At 38.4% G+C, this 21,928-nt stretch overlaps 5 protein-coding genes across 6 annotated transcripts; 2 read left to right on the top strand and 3 right to left on the bottom strand.

The window, feature by feature from the left end:
* Positions 1-1,837: 1,837 nt before the first annotated feature.
* Positions 1,838-2,396, bottom strand: LOC116135318 (protein STRICTOSIDINE SYNTHASE-LIKE 12-like). Its single transcript, XM_031421022.1, has 2 exons — positions 2,221-2,396; positions 1,838-2,168 (listed from the first exon to the last, which is right to left on the bottom strand). The coding sequence occupies exons 1-2, from the start codon at positions 2,394-2,396 to the stop codon at positions 1,838-1,840; spliced, it is 507 nt and encodes a 168-aa protein (XP_031276882.1).
* A 1,225-nt stretch (positions 2,397-3,621) lies between these two features.
* On the top strand, positions 3,622-4,839 carry LOC116135319 (strictosidine synthase-like). Its single transcript, XM_031421023.1, has 3 exons — positions 3,622-3,902; positions 4,000-4,266; positions 4,377-4,839. The coding sequence occupies exons 1-3, from the start codon at positions 3,622-3,624 to the stop codon at positions 4,837-4,839; spliced, it is 1,011 nt and encodes a 336-aa protein (XP_031276883.1).
* Positions 4,840-5,129: 290 nt separating this feature from the next.
* On the bottom strand, positions 5,130-7,713 carry LOC116135345 (protein MIS12 homolog). Of its 2 annotated transcripts, XM_031421043.1 has the most exons (7): positions 7,495-7,713; positions 7,348-7,405; positions 6,698-6,817; positions 6,141-6,236; positions 5,906-6,035; positions 5,480-5,617; positions 5,130-5,372 (listed from the first exon to the last, which is right to left on the bottom strand). In XM_031421043.1, the coding sequence occupies exons 1-7, from the start codon at positions 7,614-7,616 to the stop codon at positions 5,311-5,313; spliced, it is 726 nt and encodes a 241-aa protein (XP_031276903.1). In that variant the 5' UTR covers positions 7,617-7,713; the 3' UTR covers positions 5,130-5,310. The 2 variants fall into 2 exon arrangements, with proteins under 2 accessions (XP_031276903.1, XP_031276904.1); XM_031421044.1 differs by lacking the exon at positions 6,698-6,817.
* Positions 7,714-7,900: 187 nt separating this feature from the next.
* Positions 7,901-10,941, top strand: LOC116135293 (plant cysteine oxidase 3). The gene is made up of 5 exons (XM_031421003.1): positions 7,901-8,184; positions 8,639-8,790; positions 9,124-9,286; positions 10,128-10,328; positions 10,464-10,941. Exons 1-5 carry the CDS (start codon positions 7,962-7,964, stop codon positions 10,580-10,582), a joined length of 858 nt encoding a protein of 285 aa, XP_031276863.1. The 5' UTR covers positions 7,901-7,961; the 3' UTR covers positions 10,583-10,941.
* A 6,225-nt stretch (positions 10,942-17,166) lies between these two features.
* LOC116135353 (enolase 1, chloroplastic) lies at positions 17,167-21,689 on the bottom strand. Its single transcript, XM_031421052.1, has 7 exons — positions 21,160-21,689; positions 20,332-20,639; positions 19,779-19,933; positions 19,377-19,694; positions 18,104-18,250; positions 17,955-18,005; positions 17,167-17,615 (listed from the first exon to the last, which is right to left on the bottom strand). The coding sequence occupies exons 1-7, from the start codon at positions 21,522-21,524 to the stop codon at positions 17,550-17,552; spliced, it is 1,410 nt and encodes a 469-aa protein (XP_031276912.1). The 5' UTR covers positions 21,525-21,689; the 3' UTR covers positions 17,167-17,549.
* Between the last annotated feature and the right edge of the window lie 239 nt (positions 21,690-21,928).

The following is a 21,928-nucleotide window of genomic DNA, read 5'->3' on the forward strand; positions in this document are numbered from 1 at the left end:
TCATCTTTGCCTTCTATAGTCCTTTCGGTCCCATCCTTCACCAGGATACCACTTCCACCGTCAGTCAGTCGTGGGTGCAGAATCATTTTTCTTCGAGTTGCGCGGTGGAACATTCTATACAGGAGTTAAGGATGGTAGAATAATAAGATACGATCCTCTAACAACTACTTTCACAGATTTTGCCTTCACCTCAGCAAGGAGTATCATATCCAACTCACAGAATTATTATTATTATAATTTTTTTCTTTTTTTCTTTTTACATTAGGAACTTCATGTTGGAGAAGTATTCACATTTGTAATTGATTCAGGTCCAAGTTTGTATGTGATGGCAACACTAATCTAGCACTGGGGTACAGATGTGGAAGGCCATTAGGCTTAACTTTCTAGTATAAAACAAGAGATCTGTACATCACCGATGCTTTGCTTGGCCTCTTTGTAGCAGGAACTAACGGAAGACTTGCAACCTCAATTGCCACAAGTGCAGATGGAGAACCTTTCCGCTTTTGCAATAGTGTGGATGTTGACCAACAAACTGGAGTTGTTTTTTTCACTAATGGCAGTACTATCTATGATCTGAGGTTCTGCTAATCTGTTATTTTCTTTTTTCGCTAATCAAATCATTCATATTTTTGGACTCGGAGAAACTTCCAGGATAAGAAATTAAAACTGTTGTACTTCATTTGCAGAAATTTTGAAGCTATTCTAACTGGTGACTCCACTGGAAGATTGTCAAAATATGAGCGAAGATTGAATAAAGTCACGGTGTTGCTATGGAATCTTTCGGGGCCAGTAGGGACTGCAGTAAGTGAGGATGGCTCTTATGTTCTGGTCTCGGAGTATATTGGCAATAGGACTATAAAATATTGGATCAGAGGTGTCAAAGCTTACACATACCAAACCATAGGCTTCAGGGAAAGGCCAGATAACATCAGGAGGATTTGACCAAACGAATATTGGCAGGCAGCGGTCACAACAATAAGGCAACCTAAGAGAAGAATTACAGTACCTTAGGCCTACTGATCAATGACGTTGGTCGCCCTTTGCAGAATATAACCTTTGAGGCACTCTTTGGCACTACCCCAATCAGTGAAGTTCAACAGTATGGTCGTTCATTANAACATCAGGAGGATTTGACCAAACGAATATTGGCAGGCAGCGGTCACAACAATAAGGCAACCTAAGAGAAGAATTACAGTACCAATAGGCCTACTGATCAATGACGTTGGTCGCCCTTTGCAGAATATAACCTTTGAGGCACTCTTTGGCACTACCCCAATCAGTGAAGTTCAACAGTATGGTCGTTCATTATACAAATCATCAAGGCTTATGAATTTTATTGGTGTTTACACACCCTAGGAAATTACCCAGAAATGGCAGCTTACTAGAATAGCAGCTGTGTCCAAATAACTCTGGAACATGGGAGGTTACCTCTGTTCTGTACCTCATAACAAAACTCTTGCTTCATGTTTGCTTTACTCTTCTGGGAAATGGTTAAAAGCAGTTCTGTAACTTGAGTTCAAATGAAAGATAAAAAGTATTGACTGGTCTACATTACACCCTGAGGCAAAAAATTAACAAATTATGAAGCATATTATGAAGCAAATTTTGTTATATGGCAAATTGATGAAATCTTGACAAAAGAAACATAACATGTAACCTTTATTAATATACTAATTCTTGCTGACTTTCATTGATTTGGAAGTAGTTGTCAGCTTTATTTGATTATATTCACTAATGTATGACTCATTTGGACTCGTACGCACCAAACAAATTGGTAAACAGTGATCCTATGTAAACTTTTAAGGATAACTCATGAACTTCACTGTTCAATGAAGCACTAGGGATAAATAAGCACAAATTCCATAAGATTGCCATAGGCATCCAGTCTCAATGTGACAGGCATAAGAATGTGGAATAGGTTATTGTATGTTGACTGCCACCAGAAAATCTCCCATTTGATTCCCCTGAACATTGTCTGCCCACCCTGTGAAGATGTAAAATATTTAGATGTGTTAGCTTTTGGACCTTTTGAGCCAAAACTATTGCCAGTCAACTTAGAAAAAAGAATGAATTTTCCATCTGCAATAACTGCAGTCCCAGCCGGCTCTGAAAGCCCCCTTAATAACATAGTAACCTTCTTGATCTTGGCAAAATAAGTGATAGTATTTCTGCACATATGCACTAAGAGCAATTCCTGTTGACTCATCTTTCAGCAATTACCTGTTCAATTTCACTGAAAAATGAATCATAGTATTTCCACCTATTTCACTCAATTGTTCTTGCAAAATTACATGCCTTAGCTGGTAAACAGCACCAGCATCATTGAAATAGACGTCTCCGGTTACAGAGTCGGTGTCCAATCCATTGAGGAAGCTCAAGGATACCCCTTCTGCCATTGTGGCAAGTTGTGTTGCAAAACAACTGGTTTTTCCATGAAACCAAAAGTCTGCAATAAGCATCTCCAATAAAAAGTTCGCCAATTAAGTTATTCAAATCTAAACCTTCTGGCCTCCCACATATAGATCCTAGAACTGGGATGTTTTTGTCATCTCACGCTGCCTTGAACCAGAAGCATGGTTAAGGGAAAAAGAAATAAAATACAATATTGGTTAATGTAGGGTTGATAAATACATAACATAGTTGGACTTAAATATGTAAGAAGACTGCCACCAGTTGTTTGAAATTGGGTGATATAATAGGTCCTGCAAACGCATGACTGCATCTAAAGTATCATGTGATTTTAATTTCTATAAATCATATCAGTAAGTTTCTTATTCTGCCTAACTAAGGTCTCTGATGGATCAGTCCCTGTATCAAATATATTTCTTGACATAATCAATTTATTTACAAAATTTTATTCATGGTGAAGTTCACAAGTGCCATTGATTAAGTGACTTCCCTTCGGATTCTCGAGGAATGACATGTTTGGTGAAGTTTAGGCAAAATAAGCGAAAAGAAAAGCATATGCAGCATATGGAATATATTAAAATCTTAAATGGTTCCATTCCAGGCGAATTTCAGCTAATGATTGAGAGATTTTACATTTAAATTGAACCTCACTGAACTTCTTGTTTCAAGCTCAGCTCTATCGAACTATATTACAAGTCCTGAGAACAAAGGTCACTGTATAAACTTAATGAAAGGCTGTGTAAAGTACATAGAATTTACTTTTATGAACAGTTTAGTTCGTGATGATTTGTAAACCATGAACAGTATGTTACTTCAAATTCCATGCATAGAAGCTGCACCGCTTCCGAGATTATAATTCAAACATTTGTTGTTTAGTAATCAGCAGGATGACTAAACAACAAATTTCGACCGAAAATGTTTACATGAGTTGAGCCAATATTCTCCCAGCCGTTTTTTTTTTCCAGACTTCAGCCACATTTTCAGGCGTTCTTTTTTGAAAGTGTTAGAACTTCATTGACACTGCTCATATAGCAGCCTAAATTTATGGTCTGCTCCATACCCAGAAACGATGGTTCCTTTCCTGATTTTAGATTATGTGGGCAGAGTCATATCGTGGAGGGATGGTTTCCTGCTTGATTTCGGATTGCACACCAATCATATTCGCATCCCAGTTCAACTTCTGGAATGCTATAAATACCGGCATGGATACCTATGGTTCTTCATTCAGGAAATACGGCTATTTCTATAATCTTTGGCTTCAAAACTTCAGTCATGTTGTGCATCTTGGTTTCTATCCTGTCTTTGCCTTCCACGGTTCTTTCCATCCCATCTTTCACCAAGATCATATTGCCACCTGGAACCTTAGGTCCTGAATCTCTCGCCTTCGAGCCATTTGGTGGAGCATTCTACACAGGAGTTGCTGATGGAAGAATTCTCCGATATGGAGGACCCCAGATTGGTTTCTTAGATTATGCCTTCACCTCACCCAAGAGGTAACTTTGGCATGTTCAGTGATTTTATTCTCTCTACATAATTCACAACCATCATACTGAATAAAGGTCACTCTTTTGATTAACTCTGATTATACAGGTCCCACGCTGAATGTGATGACACCACTAATCCAGATCTGGGACCAATCTACGGAAGGCCATTTGGTTTGGCACTTAACAGAACAAGATATCTCTTCATTGCAGATGCTTATTACAGTCTCTTGGTAGCAGGACCTAATGGAAGATTAGCAACACAGCTTGCTATTAGTGCAGAAGGAGAACGTTTCCGCTTCTGCAATGGTTTGGACATTGATCAACGAACTGGATTAGTGTATTTCACGGACACCAGCGCTGTCTATGATGTAAGGTTCTTTTGATCATTTACATATTCTTGATCACTTAACATATTCTATAACAGACAAGAAGGAGCTTTCAGAAAATGAACTAAAACTGTTGATTTTCAATTCATCTTTGCAGAACTATCACACATGTAACAGGTGATTCCACAGGAAGATTATTGAGATATGACCCGAAAACTAACCTAGTCACGGTGTTGCTAAGGAATCTTACAGGGCCAGCAGGGGTTGCAGTTAGCAGAGACAGCTCGTTCCTTCTTCTCTCAGAGTTCAGAAGCAATAGGACTATAAAATATTTTCTCACAGGTCAAAGAGCTACCACATTCGGATATATAAACTTCCAGCCAAAGCCAAATAACATCAAGAGAAACATAATAGGGAATGACTTTTGGGAGGCAGCACTAATGACAAGACAATCACCAATACCTATAGGGCAAAGAATTGATGAATTTGGTAATATCTTGGCTACAAGAAGTTTTGAGGCACAATATGGCACTACCGCGATCAGTAAAGTTCAACCATTTGGTGGTTCATTATATATATCATCAAGGTCTGTGAATTTCGTTGGTGTTTACAGGCCTTAAGAGGGACCAAAAAAAGTGTTCTGTAATGGCAGCTTGAACTTTGAATACTGACAGCTGCAACCAAATAAGTTTGTAATAAGCCAGGCACTCTTGGCTACCCTGTCATGTAGCTTATAAAGCTTTTATTTCATGTTGGCTTGTCTCTTGAATAATTGTTATAAATGGTTCAGCAACATTTTTTTTTGTTTCATCCAAGTATGCATGACTGTGTAGAGGTATGACCCATTATACAAATGATTTAAAGACACTCTACTGCATTTTAAACTCTGAATTATCAGTCAATTTTTCTCTTTTAACTCATCCCAGTTTAATGGACAATGCATAATATGCAACAATATTATATCAGACAACATTTCAACCAAGAGAATTTTACATTAAACAAGCCAATCCGAGTAAACAACATGATAGAGGACTTACTGGTAACCATCAAGCACTATAGAACTCATCTAATGCAAGACAGATATATGATGTTCATATGTTTTTTAGTTCCGATACAAATTCTTGAAGATCTTGTAACTCAGCATTGTAGAGGCCTGCAAAACAAAAATAAGAATATCACAACACAAACAGGGAATTGACTCCACAAGAATATTCAACTCACTGTGACACTAAAACCACCTAAACTTGATGTTACTGTTACCTTTGCCGTGATTTATTGTACAAAACTCTCCTTTTGGATTGAAAACTCTCTCTGTTCTAATTTGTTGTCTATCTTCCATTCTCCTGGCCTTCAGTTTATCCATTTTTATACGAAGTTCAGATGCCATTTTCACCATCTCTGCAGGAAGCAATTGTTAAGAATATATATTATCTCCACAATAATAGTTATCATTTTGTGCATCGGGATACATTATCAACAGATGATTAATTAAGGCAAAAACAAACTCTTGCACCTCTAAAGGTACAATTCGATTAATATTCAGTGGCTTTTATATTTTTCTCAGCATATGAATTATACATTCACCAGCTTAAGGTTCCTCTCTTCTATACCAATTCTGCAACCAAACTTATTACGGTTGTCTCAGAGATAGTAACTCAAAGAAAACATTGGGGCATATTTATTTACCTTGAAACATGTCATGCATAGAATTTTCTTCATATAGTTGCAATGCCTCACTAGCAAAGCGATCACTTGAAGAAGACTGTTTTTCTAGTGCTCGGAGTTCTCGGTTCAGCTCAGCAGACTCCTTCCCAGCCTAAACAGTGAATTTGCATATTACAAGATATCCATTTGGAAAATAAAAAAACACAAAATATCACTTGCACATAAAGTTTCAGTTAAGACACAAAATTCATTTTACCACATTGAGCTTAGCCCTTAAGGAATTCAACTGTCCATCCAGATCTGGATCACTTAATGCATCTTCACTGATCGAACTTTCATCAGGTAATTCATTCTGGCAAGAAAACCTCCAGGTATCGTGAATAAAACCAGGAAAATTGGTAGTTAGAAACAAACATTTCCTTCAATATCAATTATTTATTATACATCTTTTAGACAACTGCAGCTTCCTGAATGTTTCCAACATCCCACCCACTGATTTATTTGCAGGCACCCACTTAATGCATGAAACCAACACCAACATCCCACCCACTGATTAATTTGTATATAATTTGAGTAGTAGAAGATCAAATCAGACACAATAGTGTGGCCCAGTATTTCACTGCATCTTGTTTCTTCAACATTACAAGACAATGACAATACAAAACAATAAAACCTCACCAATAATCATATATCCTTTTAAAAGTTCATAGAAAACTTATCAAATAAAAAACGTAGTCAATGATAATATATAAGCATGACACAAGCTAAGACTTTACATGCAATGTGCCATCACATCCTACTAACAAAACTTACAGTTTGGGGTAAAGAAAATCCTTCAGGAACAGCAAAACAGTGATGAAGGCAATACTTCTCCCACATACCCAGTCGCTTATCCAAAGCTGATTGAATCATGTTGCGAATGTAAGCCACACCCTAAAAGCATTATGAAGGGACCCACAAAACACTACATAGTCAGCATGCAACATAACCCACTTCACCAAGTTATGTTCACAAAGTATATAAACTATCTCTAGTGGATGATGTGATCTAAGCTACCTTAATTCACCTAAGCTTTTGTACTCCCCTTTCAGCCAAATCATAAAAAGGCTTAACACCAAAGATTTTAAGTGGTCAGCCTTATAATTTGCTCCGATAAGATGTTGGGGTCCATTTTTCTTGTATATCCATCATACGACCAAATTTGCGGGCAAAAAAATTCACAACTTCCTAAGGGAATAAGGATAATTATGCTTTATTAACAGTTATACAAGTAAAAATCTACAATTTTCGGTAGTTTCCACAGTGATCCTTAAATATGTCCAATTGGGTAAGCATAATAATAACACGACCAAACTAACCAGTTCAAGTTACACCTGAAGCAGTTTCAAGAATTTCAACTGCCGAATGAAATTTTTTAAATAAAAAAATAGGTGTTATTCAACAAATTAAGCTCTGGATCTGACCTTGCATAGATCTTGAGACCTATCCGTGCCCTCCGTTTTCAAAAGAGTTGAAGCTTGTCTGCAAAACCAACAACAAAGACAAAATAAAATTCCCTAAATTTTTATTTTCGTTTATTAAGAAAAGAATAGATTAGAGAGAGAAGTTACTGGAGGTAGAAATCGAATGCTTCATCAACCAAATCGTCGACGGTGTTGAGGGCTTCATTGATGAAAAGCTGTGGGTTCAGATTTAGAGAATTAAACACGGCCTCACTTTCACTACCTCCCATTCTCACTTTTTTATTTCCAGTTTCCACTGATAAAAAGAGAGTTCGAATGAGCTTTTTAGGGATTCAGTGTTGCATACACGATTTTCCCGCCAAAAACTGTGAAGTGAAAAAGAAAGGATTGAAAATGAAATGAACGTGACGAAAAAATCCTCTTTTATTCTCTCATTTATTTATTTATTTTTTAAATAATAAAATAATATTACTTTTTTGTTTTTGGATTAAAATACGGAAATTACGGTCAAAGTATCGTTGACCTCTAGCGAAGCTGCGGAGTGCGGAGCCACACAACAGAAGAAGTGAAATTTGTAGCTTAATTTTTGTTTTACATTTTTAGTCAACCCCAAAATGTTTTCAAAATTCCAAAAAGCATCAGATAAGGAGAGAATATTTTTACAAAACAAGACCCTTGTTTTCACAACATGTTTTCAGAAGCAAATGCATATGGCAAAGAAGACTTCTTCTTCTTCTAAAATCCAGACCCTGTACGAGCTTTGTAGAAAGACCTTTACGCCTTCAGGGACACATCCTTCCTCTTCTCAAGCCATCCACAGTGTCTGCTCTCTTTTGGGTATTTCTCCATTTCCCTCAATTAAGAAGCTTTTTTTGTTGTTGTTTGCTTCAAATCTGTGTGTTTTTTGGGGGGTGTATGTTAAGCTTTGGCTCAATTCTGCATCTGGGTTTGTTTGTTAATGGAAAGTTTAATGTGGGTTTGTGTTGTTTTGAGTGAAGTTGAAGAATTGAATCTTTTGAATATTGTGTTCAGTTTAATTCTTGAGTAGTTTGGGTTCAGTGTACTTTTTGCTTACTGAGATATGATTGTGAGATAAAGATCTCTTCTTGATATTACCGGATTTGAAATTAGGTCTCATTTCTTCGTGAAAATGAACTTTTCCATTTAAGCATTGATTTTCTTATTGTTCAAAAGCCTGAAACGAAATTTTATTTTGTTCATTAGTATTGAATGTTATTTACTATGATGCCTTTATCGTTATGCAATAATACTAATACTTAGCACTATGCAGACACAGTTGGCCCTGCAGATGTGGGGCTTAAAGAGGAAAGTCAAGATGATGATCGAGGACTTGGAATATTTGGACTCACCGGACTGAATAGGGCAGCTCGATGGGCTCAACCGCTTACATATTTGGATATATATGAATGTGATAGTTTCACGGTATGAGAAATGTCATCTATACGGTACAAATTTCACAAAGTTTAATACCCGCTAGAAAACTTGATAACATTTTAATGCAAATGGTTTTGTCCCTGAACTTTCAGGTTATTTCTGTTTCAAGTTATGCATATTTGCTAAATTCAAAAAATTAAGTTTTGGTTGGTTCTGATAGTATATTCATCAGTAATTTTATTTCTGACCAAACTAGATATGCCTGTTAGCAGCTGTACATATGAACAATATAATTTGAAAATCAGCCATGCAATTCAGTTGATCTTGGCCTAAGCTGATTGAATGAAATTGTTCTTAGGAGGTTAATGATTTTATATGCAGATGTGCATTTTCTGCTTTCCTACTTCGTCAGTTATTCCACTCCATGACCATCCTGGTATGACTGTTTTTAGCAAAGTTCTCTATGGATCTATGCATGTCAAAGCTTATGACTGGATTGAACCTGCTTGTTTCCGAGAAGCCAACAGACCAGGCTCTCGTCCAGGTTTGACTTTTAAGATTGCTTTTCAACTTGATAGATAATAGTTACTTAGACTATCAAAAAGAAAATTCTAGCATTGAATTTTATTCATATATGTTCTGTTAAAAATATTATGAGATTTTGACCTAACTCTAGGAACTGAAAATGAATATCATTTGATGCACCTTAATATTGTGGGTTGGTAATACTACCATCTCAATGACTGTTGATTGTGTGCTTTAATTTCCCTGAGTTATGCATTTTAATTGTTGTTTATAAATTTTCTCCATCATTGTTCGGTCATGAGTGTGAATAACCTTTGTCTAAAGTTTTTTGTGCATTATGGCTGTGATTTGTGAGACATGGATGAAATCCCTGACTGACTTTTTGTTCTGACAAGATGTTATAGCCTATGTCACTAAGATTACCTCTTGATATTTCCAGCTTTCTTTTACCTATTCAAATCCAAAGCTGCCTTAATAAGCTGTTTATCAACCATCTTCATGCTATTGACTGCCTTTGGCCTACTGGAAAATGATTACACTGACCACTTTTTTGTTTTTATTTTTACATTTATGCGCTTACTAATACTATCTTAAAGTGGGAGTTTAGTATCTCTGACTTTCCCTATGGTTTTAACAATTGTCAAATTGTTGCCCTTTATCTTGATGTGATTAATCTGCAATTTGGTGGAAATTGTAGAAGCTCCAAGTTTTGTGTTTGGGATTAACAATTAAATAACTCCTTGGACACAGCAGATATTGGACATACATTGGCTTGCAAGTGTCTCATATGCCTTGCTTCCAGTTACAAATATTGAGGGTCAATAGCTACTCAACTTATGATGAAACTTTCTCTTTTGCAGTGAGATTGGCAAAGTTAGCGGTCGATAAAGTTTTAACACGAGAATGTGGGACATCAATTTTATATCCAAAGAGTGGGGGTAATTTGCATTGTTTCACTGCCATCACACCGTGTGCTGTCCTTGACATTCTCACACCTCCTTACAGAGAAGGTGCTGGCAGAAAGTGTACTTACTATGTTGACTACCCTTATTCAACCTTCGGTAAGTAACTTTTCTATTTTCTTTTTCGGTGCCCTGCTGCAATTCTACATTATAGATTGAATATCTTTCATTCATACTTTTTCAACTAACCGACTAAAAACCTGCATTTTGTTGTATATTACACTTGAGCTGCAGAAAATGGAGCTGAAATAATTGATGGAAAGGAAGACAATGCATGGCTTGCTGAGATAGACACACCAGATGATCTTTACATGCGCCCTGGAGTATATGCTGGCCCAAGTATTCAGGTTTAGCTTGTATTGCAAAGATCAATGCTCAAGCCGCCCATGCTTCTCATGGCCTTAATATGAGCTGTTGATTCTGGAGAAAATCTGTCATTTTTAGCCGCAATGATCACATGGTAAATACCTGAAATGCTGATGCAATAAGCTTTATGGATAATTCTCCTGCTTTCACTAACAAATATGCGAAGGAAAAAAAAAATATATTATTTTGGAGTTCTCTCTAGTTTGTATCAGCATTTATTTCTGCACTCAGTATTTTCTACAGCCATCCTGTGTAAATTAATCGGCTGTGCTTACTGAGAATGTGCCCATGCTTTTGGTTGCAGCTATCCTGAGTTATATTATCTGCCTTTGTTCTGTGTTTCTTATCGTTTAGAATATTCTGGTTTTGATAGAATATGGTTTATCTTTTTATGCACAGACAAAGAAACCTTTAGTGAGATCCTATATTTAAAGAACATTCTTGTGTGAAATCCGAACTGCATTTACTATAAGTTTGTGATTGTTGCTCGTAAACTTTCAAGTTCAAGGCAAGAACGTTATTTTGATGATTAAATGCTTTAACTTGCCAATTTATTTCCAGAAGCTCGGTTTATCCCAAAATCCGGGCTTCATGGCTGATACAACCACCTGCAGATTAAATCAATCCACACCCAGCCAGCAATAATTCTCACACAAATCAACCCACACACACAGTCAAACGACAACTCAAGATAATGCTCATGACACAAATACAATTCCTGCACTGCTTGTATTAAACAGAATAACTGGATGAAAATAGAACAGATGAAAAATGGAAATAATTGAACATAAAACCCTGGCGTTTCGAGGAGCCAGGAGCCTCCACTATTTTATCAACCCAAAATCAAAAGTTGTTCCCTCCTACGTCTCTCCCTGAACATATACTAATTCCCATTTTCCACAATTACCCTTACTCACACAATGTGTATTCTCAAACAAATCTACCCAAATGACACCTGTACTTTGTGACCCACTCCCTTAACAACCTTCCTATACTTTTTCCCTTTAAGGGTGTAGACTATGCATTGTCGGCTTATCAATACCACCCCCACCACCCCCCCCCCCCCCCCCGGCCGCTTGAAGATTCACCTTGTCCTCTAGGTGATATTGTGGGAACTGTATTCGAATCACTTCATATGGTTCCCAAGTGGCTTCAAAATCAGGTAAATGCTGCCATTTGATGAAAACTTCTTTAGACCCATCTGACAGGGTACGCACAGGGAGAACAGTATCTGGTTGGACCATTAATTCCATATCTTCAGAGAGTGAGTCCGGAAGGGGTTGGATGGGTACCGATTGATGTAAGCTCCTCTTAAGCTGAGAAATATGGAAGACAGGATGAATACGGGCTGTGGGAGGCAGATCCAATTTATAAGCCACTGGTCCTATGTGTTCCAAAACAAGGTAAGGACCATAGAAACGGGGACTGAGCTTCTCATTCATTTTTCGGGCAACGGACTTAAACCTGTAGGGCTGAAGCTTCAGGAAAACTGAGTCACCAGGCTGGAAACAATCATTCGCCGATGAAGATCAGCATTCTGTTTCATGCGAGTTTGAGCCGCAAGTAAATTGTCCTTAAGCTCCCCTAAAATGGCATTACGTTCAGTCAGTTGGACATTGATATCTTCCACGGCGGATGGACAGTCTGTGAATTTTAAAAGAGTGGGAGGATCTCGTCCATAGAGGGCCTTGAAAGGCGGCATGCGGATGGACCCGTGGTAGGTTGTATTGTAGCAGTATTCTGCCCAAGTGAGCCAATTAGGCCACTGTCGGGGCTGAGAACTACAGAAACAGCGGAGATACACTTCGAGGCACCTATTTACCACCTCTGTTTGCCCATCGGTCTGCGGATGGTAAGCCGAACTAAATTTCATAACAGTACCGGCAGCCTTGAACAACTCTTGCCAAAACTGACTCATAAAGAGTTTGTCTCTGTCAGAGACAATGGAATTGGGAAAACCGTGTAGCCGGACCACTTCCTTAACGAATATGGTGGCGACATCCTTTGCATTGTATGGGTGACCGAGACAAAAAAAAAATGGTTGTACTTGGTCAGGCGGTCAACGACAACAAAGATGGTATCAACTCCTTTCGAACATGGTAGTACCCCGATAAAGTCCATAGAGATATCCTCAAAAACCTGTTCTGGAATGGGGAGAGGCTGGAGGAGTCCGGCAGGTTTTAACGACGACTGCTTATTCAGTTGACAGGTGGTACAGGTTTTAATGTAGCTTTGTATATCTCCCCGAATACCCTCCCAATAAACTACCGAAGATACTCTCTTGTAGGTTCTGAAGAAACCTGAGTGGCCTCCACTAGGACTCTGATGGAATTTGGTCAGTAATTTGGAAACAAATCTGGACCCTTTTAGAATAACCAGCCTTTTCTTATAGAATAGGCAGCCCCTGCGGATATGATAGTTGGGTCGGCTAGAAGAGTCAATGAGAAGATCCTGAATGATTTCCTTGAGTTTCGGATCTGTTTGTGCCTCCGTGGCCATCTCCTCAAATTCAGAAAACTGTACTGTAGATAAGGCTGAAAGGTGTGCCACTTCGATTCCATCTTCTCTTCTTGAAAGAGCATCTGCTACTCGGTTGGAAGCCCCTGGGTAGTACTGAATGTCAAAGGTAAAACCCATCAGCTTGGAGATCCATTTGTGTTTTTCCGTAGTTTTTGATCATTGATCCGTTAAAAATTGGAGGCTGCGCTGATCAGTTTTGATGAGGAATTTTCTGCCCAACAGATAGTGACTCCATTTCCTAACTGCAAAAACAATGGCCATCAATTCACGCTCGTAAACCGATTTCAGCTTAGCTGTAGGGGAGAATGCCTTGCTGAGAAATGCTATCGGTCGAGACTACTATACCAAAACAACCCCGAGACCTCTTCCAAATGCGTTTGTCTGAATTTCAAAGGGGCGTGTGAAATCTGGAACTGCTAAAATAGGGACGATAGTCATGGCTTCCTTGAGTCTATCAAAAGCCGATTGAGCCGAATCATTCCAAGTGAAGGAATCCTTCTTTAATAACTAAGGGGCTGTGCAATTGAACCATAACCTTTTACGAATCTCCGGTAATAACCTATCAGCCCAAGGAAACCTCTCAATCCCTTCACATTTACAGGTCGCGGCCAGGATACCATAGCTTCAATCTTTTTCGGATCTGCCTCAACTCTGTGTTCCGAAACCAGGTGACCCAAATATTCCAGCTTAGATTGGCCAAAGGAGCACTTTTTCTTGTTAACCACCAGTTTGTGTTCCTGCAAAATTTGAAAGGTTAGTTGTAAGTGCTGAATGTGTGTGGTTAGGCAGGGGCTATACACAAGGATATCATTAAAGAAGACCAAGATAAATTTACGGAGAATTGGCCTAAATACTGAGTTCATTAAGGCTTGAAATGTGGAAGTCGCATTAGTGAGACCAAAAGGCATCACAAGGAACTCGTAATGCCCCTCATGTGTGCGAAAGGTTGTTTTGGGAACATCAACCTCTCGCACCCTAATTTGATGATACCCTGACTTAAGGTCCAGTTTAGTGAAAATTGCTGCCCTGGCTAATTCATCAAGTAATTCTTCAATGGTTGGTATTGGGAATTTATCGGGTATGGTAATATCGTTTAATGCCCTGTAATCCACACAAAATCGCCAACTTCCATCCTTCCTTTTGACCAATAGAACAGGGCTGGCGTATGGGCTAACACTAGGCTGGATAATCCCTGCAGACAACATTTCCCCAACCAGCCTCTCGATTTCATTCTTCTGAAAATACGGGTATTTGTAGGGTCGGATATTGGGTGGTTTGGAACCTGGTTGAAGTTCTATGGCATGGTCATGTGTCCTATGGGGTGGTAATTTAGGATTCTGGTCAAACAGTTGTGGGTACCTGTCTATCAACTCTAATATTCCAGGGTCAGTTTCCTCCTATATTGGCTCTTCCTTCAACCATATGGATCCAAATTCCACGACATACCCATTTCCCGCAACCTATAAAGTCCTAACCATAGTCTTCAGTGATACCTCCGTCTTTACCAGTAGGGGGTCCCCTCGCAGTTTCACCTTCTTCCCTTCCCAGTCAAATTCCATAGTTAATCTCTGCCAATTGGCGCTCACATCCCCCAGAGTACTCAGCCATGTAACCCCCAAAACCACGTCTGCACCTCCTAATTCGAAAGGGAAAAATTCCTGTTGTATCTCAATTCCCTGAAGTTTCAACCTCACTGCCTTACAAATCCTTTTCCCCGAATGGTACATCCATCCCCAACCATTACTCCAAAAGGCTTTCCCTCATCCACCTTCAGCCGTAGCTTTTGCACAACCCCATGGGACACAAAGTTGTGGGAGGCCCCACTATCCACCAAAACCACCACCCTTGCATTCCCAATCTCCCCTTGTAATTTCAAGGTTTTTCCCGATGAAATACCCACAATGGAGTTCATCGAAAGGGCTAGAGATTTACCTTCACTGATGGCTTCTTCGTTAGTTTATGTTCCAATTTTCGGTGGGTTTGTATCATCGTCATCCAGGAGTAACAACACTTGCAGAGTCTTGTTTTTACACCGGTGGTTTGGCCCATACTTCTCGTCGCAGCGGTAACAAAGCCCACGCTCTCACTTATACTGCAGTTCAGCATCAGAAAGCCGCCGGAAGTTGTCAGTTCGGTTGACGAACCCCACAGACTCAGTCGCCTTCTCTCTTCGTTCGGGGGCTTTGCTGAAGTTTGACGTACACGAAGATGGATCTGGTGGTTTTGCGCTGAAATTCCACCAATTACTGCGCGTGGGTTCCGGGTTTGGGCTGACTCGTGAATATGGCTCCCCACGACCCGTTAGGTTTCTAAATGGCTTGGGCCTTTGTTTATCCAATACCCAATTCCTCTCCTCAATCCTGTGGGCTTGATCCATCAACCCAAACAAAGTATTTGGCTGAGACAAACGAAGCTCAGCTTTTATATCTTCTTTTAAGCCATTCGTGAAAATTCCCTTGAGCAAATCATCACCCAGGTCCTTCAATGGTGCCGCATTGGATTGAACTGTTCCCTATATTCAGTAACTGTCCCATCTTGTTTCAAGGCCACTAAAGCCTCATATGTTGATCCTTTAAATGATGGTCGGAAACGATCGATCAAGGCTGTTTTGAAGGTTTCCCATGATTGAAAAGGTGCTCTGGATTCGACCCATTGATACCAGCTTAAAACTCTTCCCTTCATGCAAACCGTTGCTGCTTCCACCATTTCTGTCTCTTGGAAACGATTGATGGTGAAGTAGCGATCTGCTCTGAAGGACCATCCAAACGGATCCTCACCATTAAAGATGGGTAACTCCAGCTTTCGGTTGTTCTTTTTATCGTCTTTCCCACTGTCTTTCCGTTCTGATTCCTTATCTCTACTGATATTCTGGTTCTCTGCCGATGAAGAAGACTTCTCTCTTTCTTGTTCTCTTCTTCCTTCCCTCTCTTCTCTTATGCGCATTAACTCCCTCATTTTTGTCAAATATTCTTTCACACTACCCATATCAATTTTCAAGGATCCTATGTCTTCCTTTACTGTATTCATCTCCTTCTCCACACTATCCATCCTAGTCTCCATTTTGGATTTTACCATTCCCCAACTTGGCTCTGATACCAATTTGATACAACCACCTGCAGATTAAATCAATCCACACCCAGCCAGCAATAATTCTCACACAAATCAACCAACACACACAATCAAACCACAACTCAAGATAATGCTCATGACACAAATGCAATTCCTGCACTGATTGTATTAAACAGAATAAGTGGATGAAAATAGAACAGATAAAATGGAAATAACTTAACATAAAACCCTGGCGTTTCGAGGAGCCAGGAGCCTCCACTGTTTTATCAACCCAAAATCAAAAGTTGTTCCCTGCTACATCTCTCCCTGAATATATACTAATTCCCTTTTTTCACAATTACCCTTACTCACACAATTTTTTGTATTCTCAAAACAGAATCCACCCCAATGACACCTGTACTTTATGGACCCACTCCCTTAACAACTTTCCTAATGCTTTTTACGCCCTTTAATGGTGTAGACTTTATGCACTGCCGGTTTATCAATGGCCTAGGAATCGCCTCATGCTTAATGAACCTACGGTTCTGGATTTCCATTGATGATTCTCATTACTTTCCACTGTTATACGGGCCCTATAACACTTCTTAGAACCCTCTGTGATTTGGGGCTTAAAATGGCGACAACTAGAATCTAGATTCTAGAGACTAGACTGTAGACCTTAATCCCTAAAGGTTTTTAGGTTACGAGGACCTTGTTATTTTGTGATACAAATTTCTAGTCATTGATTGAGCAATTGTCTGACTCACTCCTTAGGTGTTTCAGACCCTCATCACATTCACTATCCCTCGAGCCTACAGAGTAGATATGAGTCCCGACAACCTGGTTTATTGCTTCGCGTCAGAATGTTTGTTAACTACCTAAAAACCATAAACATGATGATCTAAAGGCTCAATCATTGTGTTCCACGACCTCGAGCATTCCTTGTGAGCTAGAAAAGCATGACAATGATGCGCTTCCACGACAGATTAGGAATTTAGCTGTGTAGATACAACAAGTGTATTGTGATTAAACAGACCAATCCTTCATTACAAGTACACTGTAAATTACAAAATATGGTGTTCAGGTCTTGAACTAATTCTTAATGGCATACAGTGTTCAACCAAGTTCCATATTCACTCCGGATACTGCAAATCAAAACTTATTCAGAGACAATAGTCATTTCAATTAAAACTGAGAACACATTATTCTAACAAATGATCTGGTTATGGTGTTTTTTGAATGACATCTTAGCTGACTGGCTCTACCAAAAAAATTTCCCGGATTTTGTAGGTTTAACAGATCCGTAGCTCAGGTACTATGTTTTCTGATGGTGAATTTGACCTGGTACTTATTCTATTCGAACAAACTGCATTCTGTATCTTTTAACTAAGGTGATCTAAAAGCTTCACCGGCATAACGCACATTTCCAAGTTCCTCTTCAATGCGCAGAAGCTGCAACCAAACCAAGAATGGAAAAACATAGAAGAATCTATTATAATAGTCAATATTCATAGAATTTGCACATAGAAGTAGACATAAAATTAATGTGGAATATATTAACTAAAAAGACTGTTCAGAATCATCTTACAAGCAACCAATGGCATCTTTTGGGTTCATTGAAAAAATTCCATTGGCTTTTCTAAAGTTGGGTATTATGGGTTATCCAATCAAATTATTCTGGGAAGATGGTTCAGTGTGTCATCCAGTGTGGGATAAAGAGTGCTATTAACATTACCACCAATTTTTCAAAAGGAAAAAGATAGGGGTAACTTTTCAGAATATTGATTATACCTGATTATACTTGGCCAATCGCTCACTTCGGCAAGGAGCTCCGGTCTTGATCTATAAAACAAGACATATAATGGTCAACTTCATAAGGCCTTTAGAATTTAGAAACAATGTACTACAGATAACAAAGTTCAGGATTGCAGTTGCTATACCTGTCCGCTTGCCAAACCGACAGAAAGATCAGCAATAAAATTATCCTCAGTTTCACCACTGCGGTGGCTGACCATTACACCCCAACCTGCAGCTTTTGAATCAAGTGCTGCCTGGATGGATTCGGTCACTGTGCCAATCTGGTTAACCTGCAAACAATAGTAAATAAAAATGAGTTAAATGTAGCATCAGGGTAGCCATTGCTCTCGTCTATTTTGATAGGGAGAAACTAAAATTAGTGCAACATATCATCTATCATTAAAATGAACCATGTAAAATTTTATATGGTTAGGTAATTACATCACTTGAGGGGCTGAAGAAGAAAAAGAAAGATGCAATAATAATTTCTCTAGGTGATATCATATATCTAAACTCAACAAAAGGATACCCAAAAATTAGCAAGATTCAAACAGGGTACATTCTATGGTAACAAAACCAGAAAGACACCAAGGAACAAACTTACCAAATACCTTTGATCTAAATTTATTTCCTTTTTCTGTTTTTACTAAATGAATACACAAATTAGAAGTAGTTTAGTGCTTTTCAATATAACCCATTAAAAAAATAAAATAAAAAAATACATAAAATTTGAAAACGACTGAGCACTTTATGGATATGACAGTGGGGCTAAAAGGGTACTGTGTATTGATCTCATGATCCTTCAAATATATCAAAGAAATACAGGTATTTTTGGATACAAAGTAATCAAATTATGAGAGGGGCTAAATGGCAATCTGTTGTTCTTTCTATATACAGTCTCCATGGCATTAATCGCAGAGAACAAGAAACCACAATCGACGGGATAGAACCTAAGGAAGACTCACAGAGGGAATTTAGAAATTGACTGAAACAGAAATATATTATATGAAACACTCTACATTTTCTTTTTTCTCACACATATTGGGAGATTGTGTATAAAACCGTCAATCAAATATGATGCTATATATCTTAAGTGTCATACAAATTGGTAGATTATTACATAAGCTGGCAATAAATGATAACTTCATTTATGGTACAATCTAACATGAATGCTGACTAATGGGCTACCACCTAAAAGAACATCTGATTGATTAGAAAGTCAGAAATGCAGAGCTCAAAAGGATACCATTGAGATAACAAATGTAAAAGAAAATTAAAAATGAAAAAAAATTAACATCCAACATCAAGTTGATGAAGAGAAGGATTAAGGTAGTAAAAGAAAAAAGATATAAACGCAAAATGCAGCCAGTATATGAAGGCTAAAATAATAAATATGACTATGAATTAGATTCATACTTTTAGAAGTAAAGCATTGCAAGACTTTTTCTGAATGGCTTCAGCTATTCTCTTTGGATTTGTGACCAACAGGTCATCTCCTACAAGTTGAATATCAACCGATGACTGTAGTGAAGTCCATGAACTCCAATCATCTTGGTCAAAGGGATCTTCAATAGATACGATAGGGAAGTCTTTAATAAAGTCCTTGTAAAGGTCACCAAGGCTCTGTGCCGACAGCACATGAGCTCCATCATTTGGTTGTTTCTTAAAATTTAGATCATATTTCCCATCTTTAGTGAGAAACTCTGAAGCCGCAACATCCATTCCAATTTTGATCTGCAGCAATGATTTATGTTCATGGGCACCATAAGCAAACTTTAGTTAATACAGAGAAGAGTAAAGCAAATAAGCACCTCCTACCTTGCCAGTGTAACCAGCCTTTTCAATTGCATCCATAAGCAAAACAAGTCCCTCCCTGTTATCCTGAACATTGGGAGCAAAACCCCCTTCATCTCCAACATTGCAAGCATCTTGTCCATATTTTGCCTTGATAATCCCCTTTAATATATGATACACTGTAAGCTCAAAAACATAAAGCAGATATTTATCAACAAGTTGTATCACTGGAAACACTATAATTGAAGTAACAAGCTAATGAATATCTAATAGGAATAGCAAAAAAAAAAAAAAAAAAAAAAAAGAATGCAATTGACCATACCACAGACAAACTGCAATCAACAAAAATTGATAATAGCTACAAACTGGAAGTTTATAGTCACTTTTAGAAGCGATGGCACAAGTGTATAACTCTCTTCTTATGTGTATGGGAAAAATCAGTAGTCTATATTAATTCATAAAGCATCTACCAGAGTTTCAACAAACACTAGAAGGCATGTGCATGGTCTTAAAACGAGTGTCAATGAAAATAGTCCCAGAAAAAGATGATAGTGGAGATAAGACATAGCTTACTAACCTTCACTACCCATTCGGAGAGCTTCAGCAAATGAGGTTGCGCCTACTGGTAATATCATAAATTCTTGCATAGCCAAATTATTTCCAGCATGACTGCCTCCATTTATCACATTAAAAGCAGGAACTGGCATAACAAGCTCTTTTGTTCCAGACAATTCCTGGATGTGCTTGTACAAGGGCAATCCTTTTGCTCCTGCACCAGCTCTGCAGACACTCAAAGATACTCCTAATATTGCATTCGCCCCCAGTTTTGACTTATGTTGAGTCCCATCAATTTCCACCATTATAGCATCCACTTCAGCTTGATTTCTTGTAAAGCCAATATGAAGAATATGAAAACCATACAACCAGTAGCAAACAGAACAAAATACTCACACTCAAAACAACATACTTAAAAGCATCAAACTTTACAAGAAAAAATGCATAAAAAATAACACAGATAAATCTCAAAAAGGATAAAAGAAAAAAAGAAATATATTGCTCTGATCATGTGATCACTCAATTAAATATGATCTATTTCGAACCTACACCAACAAGAAAATGGTTTTAGTTCCCCCACTTCATTATTTTAGTAGCACAAAAAGTCATACAAGCAACATTCAACATACTACACATGTTTATATAGAAGACACCATTTTAGTAACATCCAACGCGTAAATCATCAATGTTAAATTGTTAATGTTATCACTAGTTTTGCATTGAAACTTAAACGGTAACATTACCGGGCCAGTACCATAGTTCTATTCCTAAAAACTTCAACCAACAATAAAAATCTAAATTTTATGTCATTAACTTTCTTAATTCAAAAAACAATGAAAACCCAAATTACCTGACATCAACACCAACAAGCTTAGGACCCAAAATGTCGTTAATATTCTTAACAGCATTGAGAACACCTTTACCGCCGTACACACTCTTGTCTCCGTCTCTGAGCTCCAAGGCCTCGTAGATCCCAGTAGAGGCCCCACTAGGCACAGCCGATCGAAAAAGATCATCAGTGATGAGATCAACCTCGACGGTGGGATTCCCTCTGCTGTCAATGATCTGCCTGGCCTTCACGGACTTGACCTTGGACGACGTCGTGGCCACCACAGAACACTTGACGCTGCAGGGGCGGAACTTACGAGAAGCAGGAGCAGAGCGTTGGAGTTTGGTTGAGAAGAAGGGATTGGCTTGGGTAGCTAAAGAAGCCATGGTGGGATTGCTAGAGAAAAAAAAAGAGAAAGTGGGTTTGTTAATGGTGTTTGGAAGGAGGGAAAGTTGGAGAGAAAATATAAATAGAGGGAAAGTTGGCGTTGGAAAGTCCGCTAAGTGGCGATGAAAGCAGTGGAAATGTAAAGGTGAGTTCAAATATAAATTTTGTAATTTTGGCTTTTGGTGGTTGTTGGAAAGACGTTATGCAAAGAGAAAGAGGCAGGTAAGGTCAAGTTTGGTGTGTTTGTTTCTCTTTGACTCTGTGTCTTTCAGCTTCATGGGCCGCCACTCCACCAAAATAAAGCCCATATTTCTCAATTAAATACGTTTTTTTAAGAATCTCAAATTTAAAAGTCAAATACGTAACATAAAAAGTATTTAAAACTCTAATTTATCATAATATA

This window comes from Pistacia vera, unplaced genomic scaffold, assembly GCF_008641045.1.
Source record: "Pistacia vera cultivar Batoury unplaced genomic scaffold, PisVer_v2 Contig298, whole genome shotgun sequence".
NCBI lineage: Eukaryota > Viridiplantae > Streptophyta > Magnoliopsida > Sapindales > Anacardiaceae > Pistacia > Pistacia vera.

Bases quoted from the DNA above. Each gene is read 5' to 3' on its own strand.
- LOC116135293 (XM_031421003.1), top strand. From the start codon at position 7,962: ATGTTTTCAAAATTCCAAAAAGCATCAGATAAGGAGAGAATATTTTTA. The intron at 8,185-8,638 runs GTATTTCTCCAT...AGCACTATGCAG, and splicing joins CAGTGTCTGCTCTCTTTTGG to ACACAGTTGGCCCTGCAGAT. The intron at 8,791-9,123 runs GTATGAGAAATG...TTTTATATGCAG, and splicing joins ATGAATGTGATAGTTTCACG to ATGTGCATTTTCTGCTTTCC.
- LOC116135318 (XM_031421022.1), bottom strand. From the start codon at position 2,396: ATGGCAGAAGGGGTATCCTTGAGCTTCCTCAATGGATTGGACACCGAC. The intron at 2,169-2,220 runs GTAATTGCTGAA...GCATATGTGCAG, and splicing joins TTTTCAGTGAAATTGAACAG to AAATACTATCACTTATTTTG.
- LOC116135345 (XM_031421043.1), bottom strand. From the start codon at position 7,616: ATGGGAGGTAGTGAAAGTGAGGCCGTGTTTAATTCTCTAAATCTGAAC. The intron at 6,818-7,347 runs GTCAGATCCAGA...TAATGCTTTTAG, and splicing joins GGTCTCAAGATCTATGCAAG to GGTGTGGCTTACATTCGCAA. The intron at 6,036-6,140 runs GTAAAATGAATT...TTCACTGTTTAG, and splicing joins TAAGGGCTAAGCTCAATGTG to GCTGGGAAGGAGTCTGCTGA.
- LOC116135353 (XM_031421052.1), bottom strand. From the start codon at position 21,524: ATGGCTTCTTTAGCTACCCAAGCCAATCCCTTCTTCTCAACCAAACTC. The intron at 18,006-18,103 runs GTATAGCAACTG...CTTGTTTTATAG, and splicing joins TCGGTTTGGCAAGCGGACAG to ATCAAGACCGGAGCTCCTTG. The intron at 17,616-17,954 runs GTATAATCAATA...GTTTGGTTGCAG, and splicing joins GATTGGCCAAGTATAATCAG to CTTCTGCGCATTGAAGAGGA.
- LOC116135319 (XM_031421023.1), top strand. From the start codon at position 3,622: ATGGTTCTTCATTCAGGAAATACGGCTATTTCTATAATCTTTGGCTTC. The intron at 3,903-3,999 runs GTAACTTTGGCA...CTGATTATACAG, and splicing joins GCCTTCACCTCACCCAAGAG to GTCCCACGCTGAATGTGATG. The intron at 4,267-4,376 runs GTTCTTTTGATC...TCATCTTTGCAG, and splicing joins AGCGCTGTCTATGATGTAAG to AACTATCACACATGTAACAG.